Below are 18,757 nucleotides of genomic sequence, written 5' to 3' on the forward strand. Positions count from 1 at the left end.
AAAATTTTTTTTGTGGAAAATTATTCCTAAGGACAAATGAAAAGCAAAAGTGGTGTCGATTTGCCTCCAAGAATCGGTACTCAAGGAGTCAAGGTGTAAATAAGAACGAATTGTATTTGTCGTCTATGATTGAAAGTTCAATAGATGTCATATAAGTGATAGTTCTAACCACCTTGTAGTCATTAGAATTGTGATCATAACCAAATGCAAAACAACAATATTTTCTCTTTGTTCTAGTGTGAAATAATTATATTACCATGATAGCCTTTGTGTTCAAAGTTTCTTCAAACACATTCCATTTTCTTGAAAAAAAATTTTATTTTTTATTTTTTCTATCATATTATATCATATCATCATACCATATTATATTATATATTATATAAAAGTTGGGTTTAGAAGTTATTGTAGGGGCAAAGGCCCAAGATCATACAATGGGCTTTGGGTCCCATATGAAAGTTCGACCACGTCCGAGGAGAAGGTGTGGGTGCCAAAAGGGCTCCCAGCCCGATTCTTATGGGCCCAAAAATATTTAAAAGGCGGTCCGAGGAGAAATGTCTTCTCGGACGTACCAAATATGGCTCAAACATGCACTCCGCCTGCTAGAAGGATCTACTCCTATGAGCATTAGTAACAAGAATGAATCCCACAAGCCCGTAAGAGGGAAGAAAGTGTAGGATGCTAAGGGAGAGGCTACAGTTGCCACATTAAATGCATGGCAGCTACTTTTCTGACCACATTAATGTGAAGAGGACCTGCGAACAGTATTGCCTTGGCTACTATAACTCACAAAAAGATGGGGGAGATGTCTGATGGGACGGGCAATCAAGTGAAGGTCCAGATGATCAACAAATGTAAGGTCCTGATGACTTCAAGGGGGCTATATAAGAGAGGGGAGTCCCCATGAAGAGGGGGATGAAAAAAAGAAGGAACTTAGAACAGAAGAACAGTGTTGGGACCATAGCCTTTGAGCAGGGACTGATATACGTCCTCCACGTCTCCTCGGATTGAACATCTAATGGACATGAAGGGAATTTTCTTACTCTCGATCATTGCATGGCCTAATTTTAGCTAGTACCCACTTTGTTAAGGCCTAGTTCTGTAGCCCATTCTCTATAAATTCATTATTTCGGGCTCCTTGGGCCGGGACCCTATACCTGTTGGGCATGGGCCCTGAATTGCGACCCTACATCTATAATTGTGCCAAATGGCTTTGTCAAATTGCAATTTTTTGTTTGGATTTTAAATATATATATATATATATATAATTTTTCTTCTCCTATAATTTATAAGTTGATAAAAATCTTAATTTAATTACAATCCAAATTCTTCATCTAATCTTTATGATATAAGTTGATAAAAAAAAAATCTTTAAAAAAAAAAAAAAAAGTAGTACACGTAAAAAAAAAAAAAAGTCCATCTATTTTTTTTTTTTTTTTTAATACCAGATAAACATGCATTGATCAAAAGGAGACAGTACAAAGGAAAACCACCTGGCTTATACAAAGTTTGGATTTAGCCTGCAGTGGTGTACATGGAAACAAGTAGTAATAAAAGCTAAATCTATTACATGTGAGATAACTTCCTTGGGCACAAAAAGGTAGTGTGTAGCTAGTCCTTGTTGCTGAAATTGATTTAAATCTGAGAGGAGGGTCTGTTCTAGCCAAGATGGGTTTTTTGCTTGATTGCGCACCTGCACAAGTCCCTTGCTATTACTGAGAATTAATATTCTGTTGTAGCCCAGCTCCATAGCCTTGAAAATTGCTTCACCCACGACATCCTGGATTGCAAGGTGATGAGGTTTCCTTCCACTGCTAGCTCCTCCTGCGAATAGAACATTTCCTTCCAGTGTTTTTTCCTTAAAAGCATAGCCACTTGTCTTGGATCTTCTGTTTTTATGCGCTGCCACTTAAAGAATAATCTGCCAATCCTGGTTGGTGAGTAGCTATTGAGGTTGATGTCTGGATATAGGCTTTTGTTCCCGATTAGCTTGGAATGCTTCTTGGTACCTGCAAATGAGAGACTGTAATGTTAGAACAACCTCCATAGGGTTAGGCGATTTTCCTTAGTGAAGAATCATGCTTCTATGGTTCCATATGGACCAAAGAATGGTGAAGATGGACTACAAGAAGCACATTATGTTATTCTCCCTGGGTTCATTTTGTAGAATACAAGCTTCCACCCATTGTTTGACTGAACTGTGATGTAACTCAGAGGTTCTAATTTCCAAATTGGATCCATGCCAAATAGCTCTTGCAAATGGACAATGCATGAATAAGTGGTTTATGGATTCCTCATCTTCATTGCATATGCATGAGACATTTGCTAGAAACTGTAATACCCCTATTGTTTAGAACGTCAAAGACAGGAAGGCTATCATGCAGGAGTTTCCAAATAAAAGTAAGAATCTTCAATGGAAGTTTCACTTTCCAGATCAACCCACGCGATGTGAGAAACAACATAGGGCCTCTGATCTTGCACATAAGAAGAGTAGTGATTTTGATAGAGCATATGGTATGCTTTGTTCACTTTATATTCTCCAGAAGTTGAGTGTTTCCACAAAAGTCTGTCTTCAATGCCAGAAGTCCTAGGTAAGGTAGTTGCAAGATTTCCTCATAAGCAGGAAATTGGTATAACTTCTTAACCAAATCATTTCTCCAGGATTTTGATCTCTGGTCAATGAGTTCTGCAATAGTGCCATCAAGGAGATTGCTCTCTAATAAGGAAAGGTTTGAATATTGAAACCAATCTAGCTGTGTGAGAGGAATTTGATGTCCACTTCCAATCAGCAAACGACCTTGATGTAGTAAAGGCAAGTGTGGCACAACAATGTTTTTCCAAGTCCATGAGTGATCGGGTCTTGGCTTATATTCTTTTTTCTTTTTCTTTTTTTTTTATAAATTTAAACTAATCGCAAACCCACACATTGCGTGAGAATATATAATTACTTTGTAATTGTGGTATGATGTATAATTTGTTCTCTCTAAAAATCAAAAAAATTTCTAAAATGATTTTTCATCTATCCATCTTTATATATATATTATTTTTATATTTGGTGTGTTTGATTGAAATTATTTCTTTTTGAGGTAGTCCATATTTTTCTAAATTATATTATGGTACGTTATGTTTTCCTTTTTTTCTTACAACTAAACTCTTTAAGTTTCAAATATATTATTCAAATTTCTCATTTCTTAAATGAGATATCGTAATAATCAAAACTCATCACAAAATTATACTTGATATTACTTAAATAGTTGAGAAACACATTCAAATACATAGCAAGATTGTATTTTGATATAAATTCTAATTTTCACTTTCAAAATAACTAAGTATTATGTCAAATAAAAATCAAACAAAAGCTATAAGATGGAAAGAAAAGGCTTGTGATGAAGAACTCAAAAACACACACAAAATTATATATTAACCCCAAATAGTGTTATAAAAAAAATACAATGATTCATCAACCCAAAGTTAAGTTGCAAGAAAGAATAAATAATCAAGAAAGAGAATAATCACCTTTTTTCGGGAGAGACTTGAATTAGATAAATTTATAGAAAATAAGATGAAAAGAAATCAAAATAAAAGATATAGCCATACCAAATTATCCAAATCATGTTATGTAATTGAATAATATTTTATTCTTATATACTATCTTTAATGCAATATGATAGTATTTAACAATCAAAGAAAAGAAAAGAAATATAAAAACACAAAATCAAAAAGCTGGAGCGTGAAATACAATTTAATCCTATTTATTTTTTGTAGGAGTATGCATCAACCTACAGTAGAGTTCTAAAGAGCACAAATTCATCAACCTAAAGTAAAGATATAAAACATAAAATATGTTTGGAGACGTCTTTTGGCAGCTAGAGATGTTATCAAAGAAGGCTCAAAGTGGCAGGTAGGGGATGAAAGTTACATTGAAGTTTCAACTCATAAATGGTTGACACACAAGATTGAAGCTTTATGAATCTTGGTGTTTAGAGATATCCAAGTTTCTATCTTCTATCTTTTGATGCAACTCATCTGCAACCTCCATTGCAACCCAATTCTCTTCCTAGATTCGTTGCAATTCCTTTTCTTGTTGTTGCCTTTTGAACTAGGATTGAGATCAGTGTAAAAGTAAAATGGTAAAAAACTAAAGGTTAAGAGATTTTTTATTCAAAGGCTAAGATTAAAAATGACTTTGGAAACTTTCAATCTCAACCTTTGATTCACAATTCCCCCTAATCTAAATCCTTTGAACTATGTGTCCACATCTACCCAAACTACAGAAGAGTAAAGGATATACATAATCAATATGACAAGCACAAAATCATTCAATATTCTTAATGATAATCTGAAATACTTGTTTAAGCTATAGAGAACTAGTATCATTAACAAATGTTTAACCAAAGGATAAAACTTAAGTACATTGCTTAGTTGCTGTTTCTCAGATTCGCTTCTCAAAATTCAACCTTGTAGTTGTACTTAACTAAAAATACACTTTCATCCATAAGAAAATAGCCACATTGCTGAATTTTAAGATGAGAACCTAAAAAACAACATATAAGATATAATACCTAGGTTTAGGGGTGTGCATGGGTCGGGTTGGGTCGGGTTGAGGGGATTTTTTGACCCAACCCACCATGGTGGGTCAAAAAAAATTCAACCCGACCCAACCCATCATATAAGTTCAACCCAACCCAACCCAACCCACATGGGTCGGGTTGGGTCGGGTTGAACCCATGGGTTTGACAAATTTTTTTAGTATTATTATTAAATTGAGTAGAAAAAAAAAATATATTAATATATTAAAAAAACCTAAATATTAGTATCAATGTAACTCTTTAAAGGCAAACAATACTAATAACAAAACAACAATAGTAATTTATTAGGATTTGTGTGAACTAATTGACTTTTATATAAGATAGGAAGAACTGGCTATTTGAAAAAATTTATTAATTATATAATATATTTTTTATATATATTAAATTAGTATTAGTAGGAGGAATTGAGGAAATGCTGCTCTACAGCTGTTTTTTTTTAATTATTAAATATAATATATATATTAATATATATATATATATATAAGTGCCCTACAATTGATTTAAAAAAAATTATTAAATATAAAATATATTTTAAATATATATTAAATATGGGTGGGTCGGGTCGGGTTTGGCGGGTTTGTAATTTTATGACCCAAACCCAATCCGACCCGCCATAAAAAAATTTTTTGTAACCCAACCCAACCCACCAAGCCTTAAAAACCGACCCAACCCGGCGGGTCGGGTTGGGTTGGGTCGGGTTTGGCGGGTCGGTGGGTTTTGTGCACACCCCTACCTAGGTTTTCTTCTTAACCAAAAAAATGGTTCCTACACAACAAAGTCATTTTAAACTCATTATGTGATGATTCATATTCAAATAACCATAGATACATATTTTAAATACATAAAATTCTAGTCAACACATTGAGACTACCCTAAAGGATTCCTCCTGGAATTATCCTTTATCTGTGGGGTAAGAAGATTACAACTCACTTGGGCAATTGATGAACCAGATGCTCTAAGAACCCTAGTTTATGACCCAAAATGGGGTCTTGCAATCCATGGAATTCCACATCGCCTAGGGAAGCACATGGAGATGTGCTTATAAGGAGTGACATTCCTTTAATGTGCAGAGGAGTGACATTCCTTTAATGGAGATGTGCTTATAAGCAGTGACATTCCACTGCTGTGTGCTTTGAGGAAAAATAAAACCGTGAGAGATATGGGCCTCAAAGCGGACAATATCTACACAGTTGGGGCAGAGCCATTATAGATGGTATCAAAGTCATGCCCTAAGCAGAAGTGTGGGTCCCACACGCAAGAACATGTGTGCTCGTAAGGGGGGTGGATTGTAGTGACCCAAAATGGGGTTTTACAATCCATGGAATCTCACATCGCCTAGAGAAGCACATGGGGATATACTTATAAGGAGTGGTCTTCCTTTAATGTGTAAAGGTCTTTTATCCCCACTACTGTGTGCTTTGAGGGAAAACAAAACCGTGAGGGACATGGGCCCCAAAGCGGACAATATCTAATCATTTCACACCAAAGCTATGGTAGTAAAAATAAATTTTCCTCCTTCAAAGAAAAAAAAAAAGTATTAACTAAAACTAAAGTTGTTGTCCTTTCTCTCCCTCCATTTAAAACGACTACCATCTCTTTCAACGTCCAGTCGTTTTATGGTAGTGGCAATAAAACGCACCGTCCTGACGATAAGAATTCCTTCCCATCCCAAGTTTCTAGTGTAAAACTGTTAAGCCCTGGCCTCATCCATAAAACCCACTTTCCACTTTCACTCTTAAACCCACTGACACTGATACAAATAATAGGCGTAGCCATGGCTAAGACTACTAAGAGAAACACCCACTAATCTCAACTTGCTCAAAAGGGAGAGAGAGCTTTTTCAAGCTCTGTCTAATGGCTTCTCTGTCTTTCACTCACTTTCTTTCATTTCCCAGGTTCTCTCTCTCTCTCTCTCTCTCTCTCTCATTTGAAATATGAATTATACATGTAAAAAACAACCCTTTTTTTTGTTCTGCAAGGTTTGGATAATATAAATAAACAGAACCCATGTTGTACTTAACTGGCTACGCAAATTAAGCTTAATAAAACACAATAAAAGATAAAATCTTGACTGGGTTTTGTTGGACAAAGTTTTTTGTTTTGTGCTTTTCTTGATGTTCTTAGTATGGGATATTTGAAAAGAATCTGAATTTTCTGTTAGAAGCCTAGGAAACTAAGTTAGTTACACTTCATATCTTAACTACCCTTATGTTTTCAACAAAACTACTTAGTAACGGTTATATAATCTGGCCTTTGAACTGTGCAGAAGCCAATCGAATTGGCTGAATTATACGTCGCTGAACTTCGTGCAAGTTCAGGACTTTAGATTGCGGAAGAAGTTGGGTGTTGTTTCTGTTTCGAGGAAGAAAGCTGGTACTGAAGAGGCACCAGATGGAAATGGAGCTGTTGTAAAGAAGAAGACCACTAGGACTAGTAAACGAGCCAGTACACGTACTAGGAAGAAAGCAATGGTCGATAATCCAGATGAGAACCCTGAATTGGTGGTAGCGAATGATGCTACAAGTGATGAAAGTATCATTTCTGCATCAATTGATGATTCCAAGAAACCCCGGCCAAGGACTCGGAGGAAAGGTATTTTTCTTAATTGTAATATGGGTGTGTATTTTGTCCCATGAAAAGTGGTTTATGAAGTTATAGTTGTTCCTGATTAGATCTTACTTACAAATGCTAAACCCGCAATTTAATTATTTAATAGCTGCATCTACTTCTACTAGCTTGGAGGAAGAGAAAACCGAGAAAAAGGTGAGGAGAAGGAAGACCAAGAAGAAGGATGATAGTGATGTGGGGGATCAGGGCAATGGAGCAGAAGTTAGTCTTAGTGACCATGAGGAGTCTACGTTTATTGCAAATGTTGAGGGTGAGAATGAGGAAGACACAGAGTTGGAAATTGAGGAGGGGGAAGATATTAGTTACACATATGATTGGCCTCCACTTGTTTGTTGCTTTGGAGCTGCACAGCATGCTTTTGTGCCCTCAGGAAGGCCGGCCAACAGACTTTTGGATTACGAAATCCATGAAAGAATGAAGGATGCATATTGGGCCCCTGAAAAATTTGTTAGGGCTCCTGGGGGATCTGCAGGCAGTGTTGCGATTGCTCTTGCAACCTTGGGTGGTAAGGTTGCTTTCATGGGAAAACTTGGAGATGACATTTATGGTCGGGCAATGCTATATTTTCTGAATTTGAGCAGCGTCCAGACTCGGTCAGTCCGCATTGATAGTAAAAGGGTGACAGCAGTATCACAGATGAAGATTGGTAAACGGGGTAACTTGAGAATGACTTGTGTCAAACCCTGTGCAGAGGATTCTTTATCAAAGTCTGAGATCAATATTGACGTGCTAAAGGAGGTACAGGATTTCAGTCCTGTGCAAAAGGAAAATTTGACTCATTGTTATGGTCCTTGTTTTGAGTTTTTATATCTGATACCTTTCCATTGGTGCTATAATGATAATTTTAGCTTAATAGATATAGACTTGGTTTCTTATAAAAAAAATAGACATTTTTCTTTGTATATGGAAGATTAATGAAAGATTATAGGGTTATTTTTTTAATAATTGATAAATTTCCTATTATCTTACTTATGAAAAATGCTGTGGGTGATAATTGAATTTTAAGTAAATCAGAAAGGCGCCCTGCTGCATATTGTGAGTTTCACCATTGGATGCTCTAAACATCTTGCTGCATAGAATTTTCTCTGATTGGACTTTGCTGGCATGTTATTATATGCTTTAGTTACAATGAAAGAGGTTGTGACTTCTTTTGTGAATTTTTTGTGCTACAGTTTCTCCTATTTATGAATTTCATCCAAAGAAGAATGGACTGCTGTAAAATTATAGAGCTCATCTTATTTTGCCCCACTTTGACTATGTGTGCATCACATTCTGCTTTTTTAAGTTGTCCAGATTTGACTGGCTAAATGTTCCAAGTGATTAAAGACCTTTTTAATGGTTTATTATGCAGGCAAAGATGTTCTACTTCAGCACTCATTCCCTGCTTGATCGAAATATGAGATCAACTACATTGCAGGCCATCAAGATCTCAAAAAAACTGGGAGGAGTTATTTTCTATGATGTAAACCTTCCATTGCCACTATGGCACTCTCTTGAAGAGACCAAGATGTTTATACAACAGGTGTGGAAGCTAGCAGATGTTATTGAGGTTACTAAGCAAGAACTTGAGTTTCTATGTGGGATCAAGCCCACTGAGGAATTTGACACTAAAAATAATGCCAGCTCAAAGTTTGTACACTATCAACCAGAAGTAATTGCACCTCTTTGGCATGAAAATCTTAAGGTTTTGTTTGTGACAAATGGGACATCGAAGATACACTATTACACCAAGGAGCACAATGGTGCTATTAAGGGAATGGAGGATGCCCCAATAACCCCTTTCACTGGTGATATGTCAGCATCTGGAGACGGCATTGTTGCAGGTAAAATCTTGTAAACATGCATATCTATCGATATTATTGCTTGAACCAATAATGTGAGGCCTCTTTAGCCTGCATTTCCTTGGAAGACACCACACAAACATTCACTGGAACCTATTATCTGTACCTCTTCGCAGAAATCAAGTGGCCTTTGGGTTAAACCTTGAGGGTGACCGAAAATATTTAAGCAATTCTATATCAGTTAATAGAATCATAATGATAGTTTCAATTAAGGGTGGAACCTTCTTTTGTGGAGTGCTGGCTTACACTGGAAATGTAGTGACAGGCCTATTAGTGCTCTATTTGCTTATTCTCTAAATGGGGGGAGGTTCTGTGTTGAAAGCTGTAGATTCCTGCCATCATTTTGGTGCACCATTTGAAAGAATTCCATATCACGCAGTTCTTTTCGTAGTCACTTATTAGTAAATAGCTTTATCTTGAAATTCAATTTTGCATTTCATTAGATTCTTATTTATGACTATATGATCTTGTGGTAATATAATCTGAATTATATATGACCTGGTTTGGCATGTAAATGTTTGAAGAATGGCTTTTTAGCCTAGTCAAATCAGTTTGAAAAAGTATGACATAGTCTTATGCCAAGAAGTGGAATAATATGATTCATCCAATAGTTTGGAAAGAGGCATCTGTCACAAAACAAAACCTAAAAACGGTAATTTCCACTGAGAGACCGGTTGATAATTGTAAAATTATGAATTTGGATACTCTTGTTTCTTTATCTTTTGGCGTTAGTGACACATACATGTAATTATTTGCAATTCATTCTCACACATTCAACTTATGATCTATAAGGAGCTAAGAGCTTTGACATTTTCCTGAAACTAGACCTTACTTTTAAATCCTGTTTTTTTTTTTTTGACACCTTTTCAGCACTCATGAGAAGGTTGACGGTTCAGCCACATCTAATTACTGATAAAGGATACCTAGAGCAGACAGTCAAGTATGCAATTCAATGTGGAGTCATAGACCAATGGTTGCTTGGGCAAACGCGTGGCCATCCTCCTAAAGAAGATATGGAAGAAGAAGTTGTCCCTGATCAAAATGGCATTAGGTCAATATCACAAACCGAATACCGCACCATGAAGCCTGTAAGTTAGATTTAGGTGGTTGTACTAATTTGTGTAGTTCATTCTGTTACAAGCCTTAGATAGTTCAAGAAATTTTCTTCCCCTTTATAGAGCTCTGATTGACTATTTCCTTTATACCAGTGATGGGGATTCTGGACATTGCTCTACTTGTATCACACCAATTTTGTATTGTACGGATAGCTTCTATGATAAAATCTTGAGAATTGAAATTCAAAGTCCCTTTAGCAAACAAAGATCCTCGGTCTCTAACTTGGTGAATAGATCCCTTTCCCTTCTTCCTCTCTTCCCCCAAGGTAGTTAAAGAACTAAGTCATTTATGAACGACTCATCCTCAACTCAAGAAAAAAAGAAAAAGTTTTTTTATGCTCGTATCTTTAGCAAACAAGCCAAGCTTAAGCCTAAATTTATGCCTGATTATTAAATAAGTCAAGCTCAAATATAATAATTTGTGAACAATCTTGTGAGTACGAGGCTCAATTTAAAAAATATATAATATTATATGTTTATATGTGTACATATATAAAAATATACCTATATGGACTTAATATTGAATTGTGTAAATTTGTAAATAAGTTTCTAAAATATCAAATTAGTATTTGTGATTTATTGAGAATATAAATAGTCCATTTCATACTAAAATTATATATAATTTTAACAATACAAGGTTGGTAAATTTAATTTTTTTATAATTTTATAAATGAAAATAATTCTATTTAAGTAACTCAAATAGTAAAATTTCTTCTTCTTCTCAAAAAAGAGAGAGTAAAATTTCAATTATATTTATTTATTAATTATTAGCCTAGACTTGTGAAGTGATATAAATTAAAGTCATGGTATTTACTACATATGGGAAAAAAAATAAATTAATCAAGTAACTTATAAACAAATGATTTAGTTCATTGATAATTCAGCTTGTATTCGAAACAAAATTAAAATAAATCATGAAACCTACAATAGCTACAAAACTAAAGCCAAATTTTATTAGATCTATTCCTTTTAAATTAATGTTCCCTCTCTCCCTAATATCTTCCTCTTTTGATTGGCTTTCAATGGAAATAGACATATAGCTTTAACTTGGTTAATACCACACTGGATGGCTATCAATGCACTAATTTAGTATATTCACCAGGTCCCAGTTGCAACATTGTGCTACCATGGGATCATTTTGATATATTAGACAGGCATAATAAAATAAATAAATACAATAGGAGAGGTGTCAATCTTATCTTATCCCTGTAGAATTTGAAAACCACACGCATTATTACAGTCCCTATCTTTGTAGGGTAGTGTCAATTACTTCAAAATATTAAAATGTAGGATAATTGAGGGTGGGTGAAGAAACTAATCTCTGAATTTGGTAGAGTTCTTGCTACAAGTGCCCTTGGATTAGGGTTTTCATTTTTTTTGGTCCCCACTTATTTGTTTATGTTAGCATTTGTTTATCTGCTAGAAGTGGGCAAAAGTACTTTATGCCTTTATGGTAATACTGAGATTTTTTTAGAAATATTAATGGGGTTTGGGATAACACAAGTCTTCCTAAAGCCAAATCGGGTAAAACTTATTCTTTTCTTTTTTGATAAGTAGAACTTTTTATCTTCTCTGAAACCCATCCCACTTTATATATTTGTGAAATTTAAATCTCTCCTAAACCTGTCCATTTATTTTATTTTATTTTGTTTAAGTTAGATAAACGTAAAATTGTTCAATGTTGAGTTCTAAAATACCATTGAACCATAAGCATTAATAAATATCCTAAGACCACAATATTTAATCCTAATAAAACTTCAAGAATACTAATTAATCATTTTTGAAGAATTTTATCGATCACCAATTATCTCCAATTATAAACTTCAAGAATACCAATTAATCACTTTTGATGAATTTTATCAATCACCAATTATCTCAAATTATATTGATTTTTGTAATACTTTGGTTAAAGATGAGAGAGAGTGAATGAAACAGTAGTAAAGTGTATAGAAAACCTATTCTATTTGTAATATAAGTAATATCAAGAATATTTTAGTAATTAAAACTCTTTTTCCCCAGCTTTTGTTATGAGGCCTACTTATAAAACCATTTATAATTACTTCATTACCATGTGTAGGTTCACTCTTCGAATCTAGTTGATATATAATTAGTGATATTGCAAACGCCATAATCCTTACTCGAGAACCAGAAAGAGAGAGTGGCTAATTTTCTTTTTCTTTTTAAAATTATAAAACTACTGTTTCAATTCTAAATTTATCATTTTTCTATTTTGCAGGCATTAGACTACTAAGCAAACTAATATAATGAGAATAACATATATAAATTATAAATATGAGAGGGGAGGAGGAAAAAGATACCCCAAAAAAAAAAAAAAAAAAAATCCAGTTGAACATATTGTCCTGCTATTCCAAATCTGAATGGCTTTAACTCATCAAACTAAAGTTTAACCTATAAGGAACCAGAACAGAAGCTTTAGAACTAAGACCCCAACTTTATTAACCCGCTTCTTACAAAAAGGATAATCACACTTCTCCAACCCTTCCTACAGAAGAGATCAAGAAAAGACAAAATGGAGAATTTAACATGAAGGCCAAAAGAAGAAGAAGAAGAAGAAGAAGAAGAAGAAGAAAGAAAGAAATAAAGAAAAGAAAAGGAAAAAAAAAAAAACCCCACCAAAAGACTGGAACTAATGGAAGAGAAAATGATCGACCACTAAATACAAGCATACACATTGGCAAGAACAGCTCAACCCTGGTGAGGATGGTCAAGTTTTGAGGCAGCTGGCTTGTCCAAAAACCACACCAACTTCCCATTTGGCTGGACCATCCTTGCAGGCAGTGATGGGCAGTCAGGTCCAACATCGTCGATTGCCAAGTGTACCGCCTCAGCCTTGCTGTCACCAGTCACGACCACGGCTACATTTGAAGCTGAGTTGATGACAGGCAAAGTGAATGTGATCCTCTCAGGTGGGGGTTTGGGGGAATCAGTAATAAAAGTTACCCATTCATCTTTCTCGTTGAGCACGGAATGGTTAGGGAATAATGAGGCAACATGGCCATCCGGGCCCATTCCAAGGAGGATGAGATCAAACTTGGGACAATCACTATTGTCAGACACACTGACCACACGAGTTTTCACTAATTGTCGAATGGCAAACTCGTACTCATCAGCAGCCTCCTCTGCTGACACTGAATCGTTGATAGAATGCACGTGACTGGGAACTATAGGCACCTGCAAACATAAAATGACCAAAGTTAAAACAATGCTAAAATCTGCAATGAAGCAACCACCTATTCTTGACTAAAAGCTTTCCAGAAAAGGTAAAATGGCTAAATTCAACAATTTCACAATTTCATAGAAAGTGCAACTACAGAAGAGTGCATCTGAAACTTCTAAGGAACCCACTAAAACAAAATCATTAAGACTTCTATGATATTCAAGAGAATGCATAGTTCATTTTCCGATTTCCTGCTTTCTATTTGGAAGACTGTTCAATCTCAAGAAAGGACGCATACATAGTTAAAAGGTTAAGATGCATCTAATACATTTGGTAGTAGAAGAAATACATGCCTGCTACATAAGAAAATAGGAATGATACTAACCTGAGGCTAATGTATAATATACCCATATGTAATCATGGTTGTTCTAGTTTTCCATACAAACATCTTAATTATCATCCTTATTGAGTTTCTTTGTAGATTTGACATTGTTGAAGCATTTGGCCAACCAACTACCTCAAAGATATGAAAGCAATACTACCAAGTAACTTATCTTGCAAAGAAAAGCTTCAAGAACCTATTCAACATCCATTAAATTCCATCTTCACTATATGCACAAAACCTTTGGTTAGTTTTAAAGGTTGGGCAAAGTCTGTATCCTACCATTATTCAATTAAATTCTTTGCTTCCACATTCCCTACCCCCCCCCCCCCCCCAAAAAAACGGGCACCCTGGCAGTCCCCCAAGGAGGCGTGTTTTCTGATATTGGCTTTCTCGTTGAGTGCCAAAGAATATACAGTAGATACATAATTCAAACATACATGCATGTATTACACACACAGTACAAACATCATACATGCATGCATATACCACCCTCTAAAATTATATGAACAAACTAGCATATTCAATTTAGCAACCAACAATAATTATTATGGTCTAAATGGTCTTTGAATCTCAATCTTTTTTATTTTGGGATCCATTGAAGGCTATGAGAACATTAGGCTACTCAATGGAAGGCAGCCATCTCCAATCCTTTGCTGCAAGTAGGTTTCTATTCCGGGCCTCTTGTTCGATGCCAAGAGGCATCATTAGTTAAGCTACTTGACACACTTCTTCAAATCTAAATCACCTACGATGTGTCCTGAGTTTGCTGAGGACACCAAGATGCAACAAAAGAATAGACTGTGGTTTAACTTATAAAATATTAAATACATTAGGTTAACAAGGACGAGAATTCCTGCCCAAAATAGGACAGAGATCTGAACTGGAATTCTTCTGCTAGGCATTCTCTAAAGAAATAAATATAACTACCCCATTTAGCATATGAACCAAAAGATAGTAACAGCAGAATATCTTTTCTTGATTTTATAATAAGGATCAGTTCTCTGATCACAAGGGAATGTGTAACTAAAGAGATGCTTGAGCACATTCAAACAAACTAATTAGTCATTCTAAAGATAACTGTGAGATGACGTTGAATTTCAGGATCTCTACTCTCCAGGACAACTTTCTCAAACTGGTAGTTTTGAGTACCAGCCTATACAACAAATTCAACAGAGAAAAAAAAAATGATGAAAATATAATAATTAAGATAATTTATCAAATAGCATTTTAAAAATGAGCTTATCAAATAATATAGACTAAAAAACAAATGTCTTTGTTCCTAATTAACTTTTGATGTTTTTCTTTCTTTGGTGGGAAAAGGCAAGGAATCAGCTTTCCATAAAAGCTGTATCACAGAGTTCTACTAGAAGTCTAAAATAACATGTAGAAATCCAATAAAACTCCTTTATTATTAAAGACATGAGGAACGCCAATGCAATAGTTATGTTCCTCAATTTGAAGTTGTGTTAAGCATGAGAAAGGCCAAATGATGCATGGATGCAGGTGGTGAGGGAAGATATTGACCTCACCTTCTATCCACGCTTCTATGCACCAGATCTCATCAAAACCTTCCATCCACTCTTGTGGGAAGAAGAAGTGCCATTTGAGCTAAAGTTCATTGACTTGTTGCTAAACCTACATAATTAATATTAAGTTCTGGCAACAAGGGAAGGGGGAAAAGGGGATTCAAAGTAGTAACCTCCACCAGCCTATTGTGCAACCCCTTGGGGTATTGTTGCTTATCATAGTCCTAGATAGAATAGAAAGGTGAAAGATGATATATATGGCCAACCCCATGTAGTTGACATTCAAGGCTACATTGAGTTTAGTTGAATGAAGTGTTTTATGTCTATATGTCTAGGCAACACCTTTCTTTAGAGGGAAGGGGTACCAATTTAACCAAATTGTTTGTTATCATAGTTCTAAAAAGAAGATGAGCATGGCATACAGCTACATAACAACCAGAATAATATTTGGTAATAATAATTCCCTCTATTTGAGACTAAATTCAATAAGAAACCACTTCCTAGCTGCCAATTCAACAAACATGAATTCCACACAATAAAGCTGTAATAAATATAAAGGGGCTGCAAAAAGCGCCTAGAGATATTAAGGAAACTACAAGTTAGTAGCAACTTGACTAAAAAAATATGATAATTGCCTATTACTTCAGAAATTTTAGTTCCAGATCACAGTTGAAGTTTTGAAGAATTCAATATTTTCTTATGGAAGGGAAAATCTAGATCTTGTGTATTTTGGTAATTACTCTACATGAAGAAAGCAATGACTGTCTACAGGGGTTAAGAAGATATTAGGTGTCGAATAATTTGTCAAATAAGCTATTCTAAAGTAAAAGTTCCCATAATTGGGTGGGATCTAGACCAATTTTGAGATGGATTTGAACTGGCACAGCCAAACCTGCAACAGACACCTGAATCTGCCTATCCAGCAGGGAAAATTAGCACAAAATAAAGGATTTTCTTTCTTCCTCCTTCAGCCTTTCTGAGAACCAAACTGCCAATAACCTCCAGCTCAAATGACACCTCTTCCCCTTATAAGAGCAAGGTGGATGGTGAGACTATGAGTACAAAACCAACTGTGAAAGTGTGTGAATGCCAATTTTTTTAATTTAAAAAAATTTCTTTATGAGAACCGAACACAGCCTACATATGGAGTGTTAACATTGAAAAGACACAGAAGAATATATGAAGTCCAGCTTCAAACCTTGGACAATAGGCCATCCTTAGCAAGCTTATAATTGCTGTCAGTATGGTTTTTCGCCACAACACGCTCATCAGCCCAAAATATATACCATTTGGACCAGTCTACAGTCTTGTTGTAAGGAGCTTCACAGAGTTTCCTGTTTTCCATCATACATTTAAACAAAAGCTCCAAAATCATAAAACCAACAAAAGCAGGCAACAAAAGGAAGAAACTAATACCCCATTAAGCTAACAAGAGAACCACCAGACAAAGCAATGGCAAAGACACCCCTCTCCTTCACTGATGCCTCTGATAATTCCGCAATATAGTCTGCCAACTCAGTGCTAAGGTCATCCAAACTATCACGAACCTTCACCTCCCCTCTATCATTATGAGCCCCAGACAGAGACATTCTTTCACCAAGTTTTTACAGCTCAGTCCCAGAAACAGAAACAGCACAACAACAATAATTCAGATTGGTTCGTTTTCCTAGAATACAATATCACCTTCAGTTTCCGGGCTTGAAGAGAAACACTAATCAGAAGCAATATGACATAAATCCAATCAAAACTGAAAAACAAAAACAAAACTATATAATTGCTTTAAAGAAAGTGAACCACAGCATGAAATAGCAACCCTCCTTGCAGCTCATAAGCATTGAATTATATATCAAGGAGACATAAAAATCTAGATCATTTAAATTCCACAAAGTCCATGACTCGAATGAATTTATACAAACAACAATTAGAAATGACTGAAACAAATAATGATGCATGGAGTCAAAATTGACAACAATAAGGCAATCCAGCAAAAGGGTTCGATAATTATACTCCAGAGATCAAGCCAAATGAAACCAAATCAAGTCAACCCAAAAATTTCACAACAAATACAGACATACCCAGATCATAAAACATTCCCAATTCTTAACCCCATTACACCAAAAAAGTAAAAGTTACAATATTTATCAATAAGAACAAGTAATAAGAGGGAGAGAAATGCTTACAAATAACAGAGAAGGAGAAGAGTATGGTGGCAGAGAGAGAGAGAGAGAGAGAGAGAGAGAAGTAAAGAAGCTGATGAAAGGTTGAAGATTGGTTTGGACAAGAAAATTTATTATATATAAAAACACACATATACAAATACAAATACAAATACAAAAAAAAAAAAAAAAACATTATTGTGTTACCCCATTAATTTAACTCTGAGATTATAACAAAAACCTTAACAACATGCTTGAGAAGAATTCTATTTCTCTGTGGTTTTTTACCTACTAGGCTTCCACGTGCATCCAATGATCGTGACAAAACACACATGCGCGCACACACACACACACACAGTTTACACACACAAACAAAACTCTCTCTCTCTTGTCAAAGTAAACGGATAAAATTTTATAAAGAAAGACTACATAAATAAAAAACTTCTTGTTTTACGGATAATGATGAGAAAATCCCTCAATCCTAGATCCTCTACTAAAACATCTGAGATTGAAAAAGAAGACTAAAAAAAATGAAGGCCATAAATGCATATAATTTTTTTTGAGTTAGAATTGCCATATAAAACAAAATTAGATAACTTTTTCAATTCTTTTTTTTTATATAAATAAAATTTTCAGTTATAGATAACTATAAGTGTCTGAATTTGGTAAAAATGAGGTATAAAATTCATATTTTACACCATTTAATAAAAAATTGTCACATCACTATTTTACTTAAAGTTCAATACATCATAACACATCTAATAACATTTCAGTAAACTCTCAATTTAGTTAGATTTATATATGGGTATTAAAATTGACTGGGTGTGGTTGTATTTATTATTAGATATATGATAAGATGATGTGGTATGTTAGGATTAAAGGGGTAAAACATGAGTTTTACACTACATCCTTATAAAATTTAATCTGTAATTATAAGGGATTTTTAGGAAAAATATAAAATTTATCTAAAGTTCACAACAAATTTTACCATATTTTTATAATTATAAAACATGATCTCTTATTCAACCATTAAAAACTTTATAAAATTTTTCTAGAGGTCACAACAAATTTTACCATATTTTTATTATTACAAAATATGACATTTTATTCAACCATCAGACATTTTATCAATTGATCTAACTAAAAACTACTTATTATTATTATAAGGACCAGAATTGACCCAAAATCCCAAAGGCTATGGACTGAGGCCCAACAAGCCCACAACAATAGATTTGTTAGAGAGTGGATTTAATAATGAATGTTTAACGAGTCAATGGTGAATCCCAACAGGTTAGTTCAATGTTGGAATGACTGAGAAGAACAAGTTGAAAAGAAAAACACT

At 34.7% G+C, this 18,757-nt stretch overlaps 2 protein-coding genes across 6 annotated transcripts; one reads left to right on the forward strand and one right to left on the reverse strand.

Annotated features, from left to right (window-relative positions):
- Positions 1–6,286: 6,286 nt before the first annotated feature.
- Positions 6,287–10,281, forward strand: LOC115979055 (fructokinase-like 2, chloroplastic). Its single transcript, XM_031101008.1, has 5 exons — positions 6,287–6,481; positions 6,853–7,178; positions 7,303–7,952; positions 8,566–9,037; positions 9,926–10,281. The coding sequence occupies exons 1-5, from the start codon at positions 6,441–6,443 to the stop codon at positions 10,150–10,152; spliced, it is 1,716 nt and encodes a 571-aa protein (XP_030956868.1). The 5' UTR covers positions 6,287–6,440; the 3' UTR covers positions 10,153–10,281.
- Positions 10,282–12,501: 2,220 nt separating this feature from the next.
- On the reverse strand, positions 12,502–17,680 carry LOC115979056 (probable 6-phosphogluconolactonase 1). 5 transcript variants are annotated; one of them, XM_031101013.1, is made up of 4 exons: positions 17,623–17,680; positions 16,676–16,925; positions 16,458–16,593; positions 12,502–13,362 (listed from the first exon to the last, which is right to left on the reverse strand). In XM_031101013.1, exons 2-4 carry the CDS (start codon positions 16,846–16,848, stop codon positions 12,877–12,879), a joined length of 795 nt encoding a protein of 264 aa, XP_030956873.1. In that variant the 5' UTR covers positions 16,849–16,925; positions 17,623–17,680; the 3' UTR covers positions 12,502–12,876. The 5 variants fall into 5 exon arrangements, with proteins under 5 accessions (XP_030956873.1, XP_030956869.1, XP_030956871.1 ...); XM_031101009.1 differs by lacking the exon at positions 17,623–17,680 and adding an exon at positions 17,440–17,545; XM_031101011.1 differs by lacking the exon at positions 17,623–17,680 and adding an exon at positions 17,440–17,545 and having other exon boundaries at positions 16,676–16,956.
- Positions 17,681–18,757: the final 1,077 nt, after the last annotated feature.

The sequence above is a fragment of the Quercus lobata genome, chromosome 3 (genome assembly GCF_001633185.2).
Source record: "Quercus lobata isolate SW786 chromosome 3, ValleyOak3.0 Primary Assembly, whole genome shotgun sequence".
Classification (NCBI taxonomy): domain Eukaryota; kingdom Viridiplantae; phylum Streptophyta; class Magnoliopsida; order Fagales; family Fagaceae; genus Quercus; species Quercus lobata.

Bases quoted from the DNA above. Each gene is read 5' to 3' on its own strand.
- LOC115979056 (XM_031101013.1), bottom strand. From the start codon at position 16,848: ATGTCTCTGTCTGGGGCTCATAATGATAGAGGGGAGGTGAAGGTTCGT. The intron at 16,594-16,675 runs GTATTAGTTTCT...GATGGAAAACAG, and splicing joins TCTCTTGTTAGCTTAATGGG to GAAACTCTGTGAAGCTCCTT. The intron at 13,363-16,457 runs GTTTGAAGCTGG...TTATGTTTGCAG, and splicing joins AGGATGGCCTATTGTCCAAG to GTGCCTATAGTTCCCAGTCA.
- LOC115979055 (XM_031101008.1), top strand. From the start codon at position 6,441: ATGGCTTCTCTGTCTTTCACTCACTTTCTTTCATTTCCCAG. The intron at 6,482-6,852 runs GTTCTCTCTCTC...TGAACTGTGCAG, and splicing joins CACTTTCTTTCATTTCCCAG to AAGCCAATCGAATTGGCTGA. The intron at 9,038-9,925 runs GTAAAATCTTGT...ACACCTTTTCAG, and splicing joins TGGAGACGGCATTGTTGCAG to CACTCATGAGAAGGTTGACG.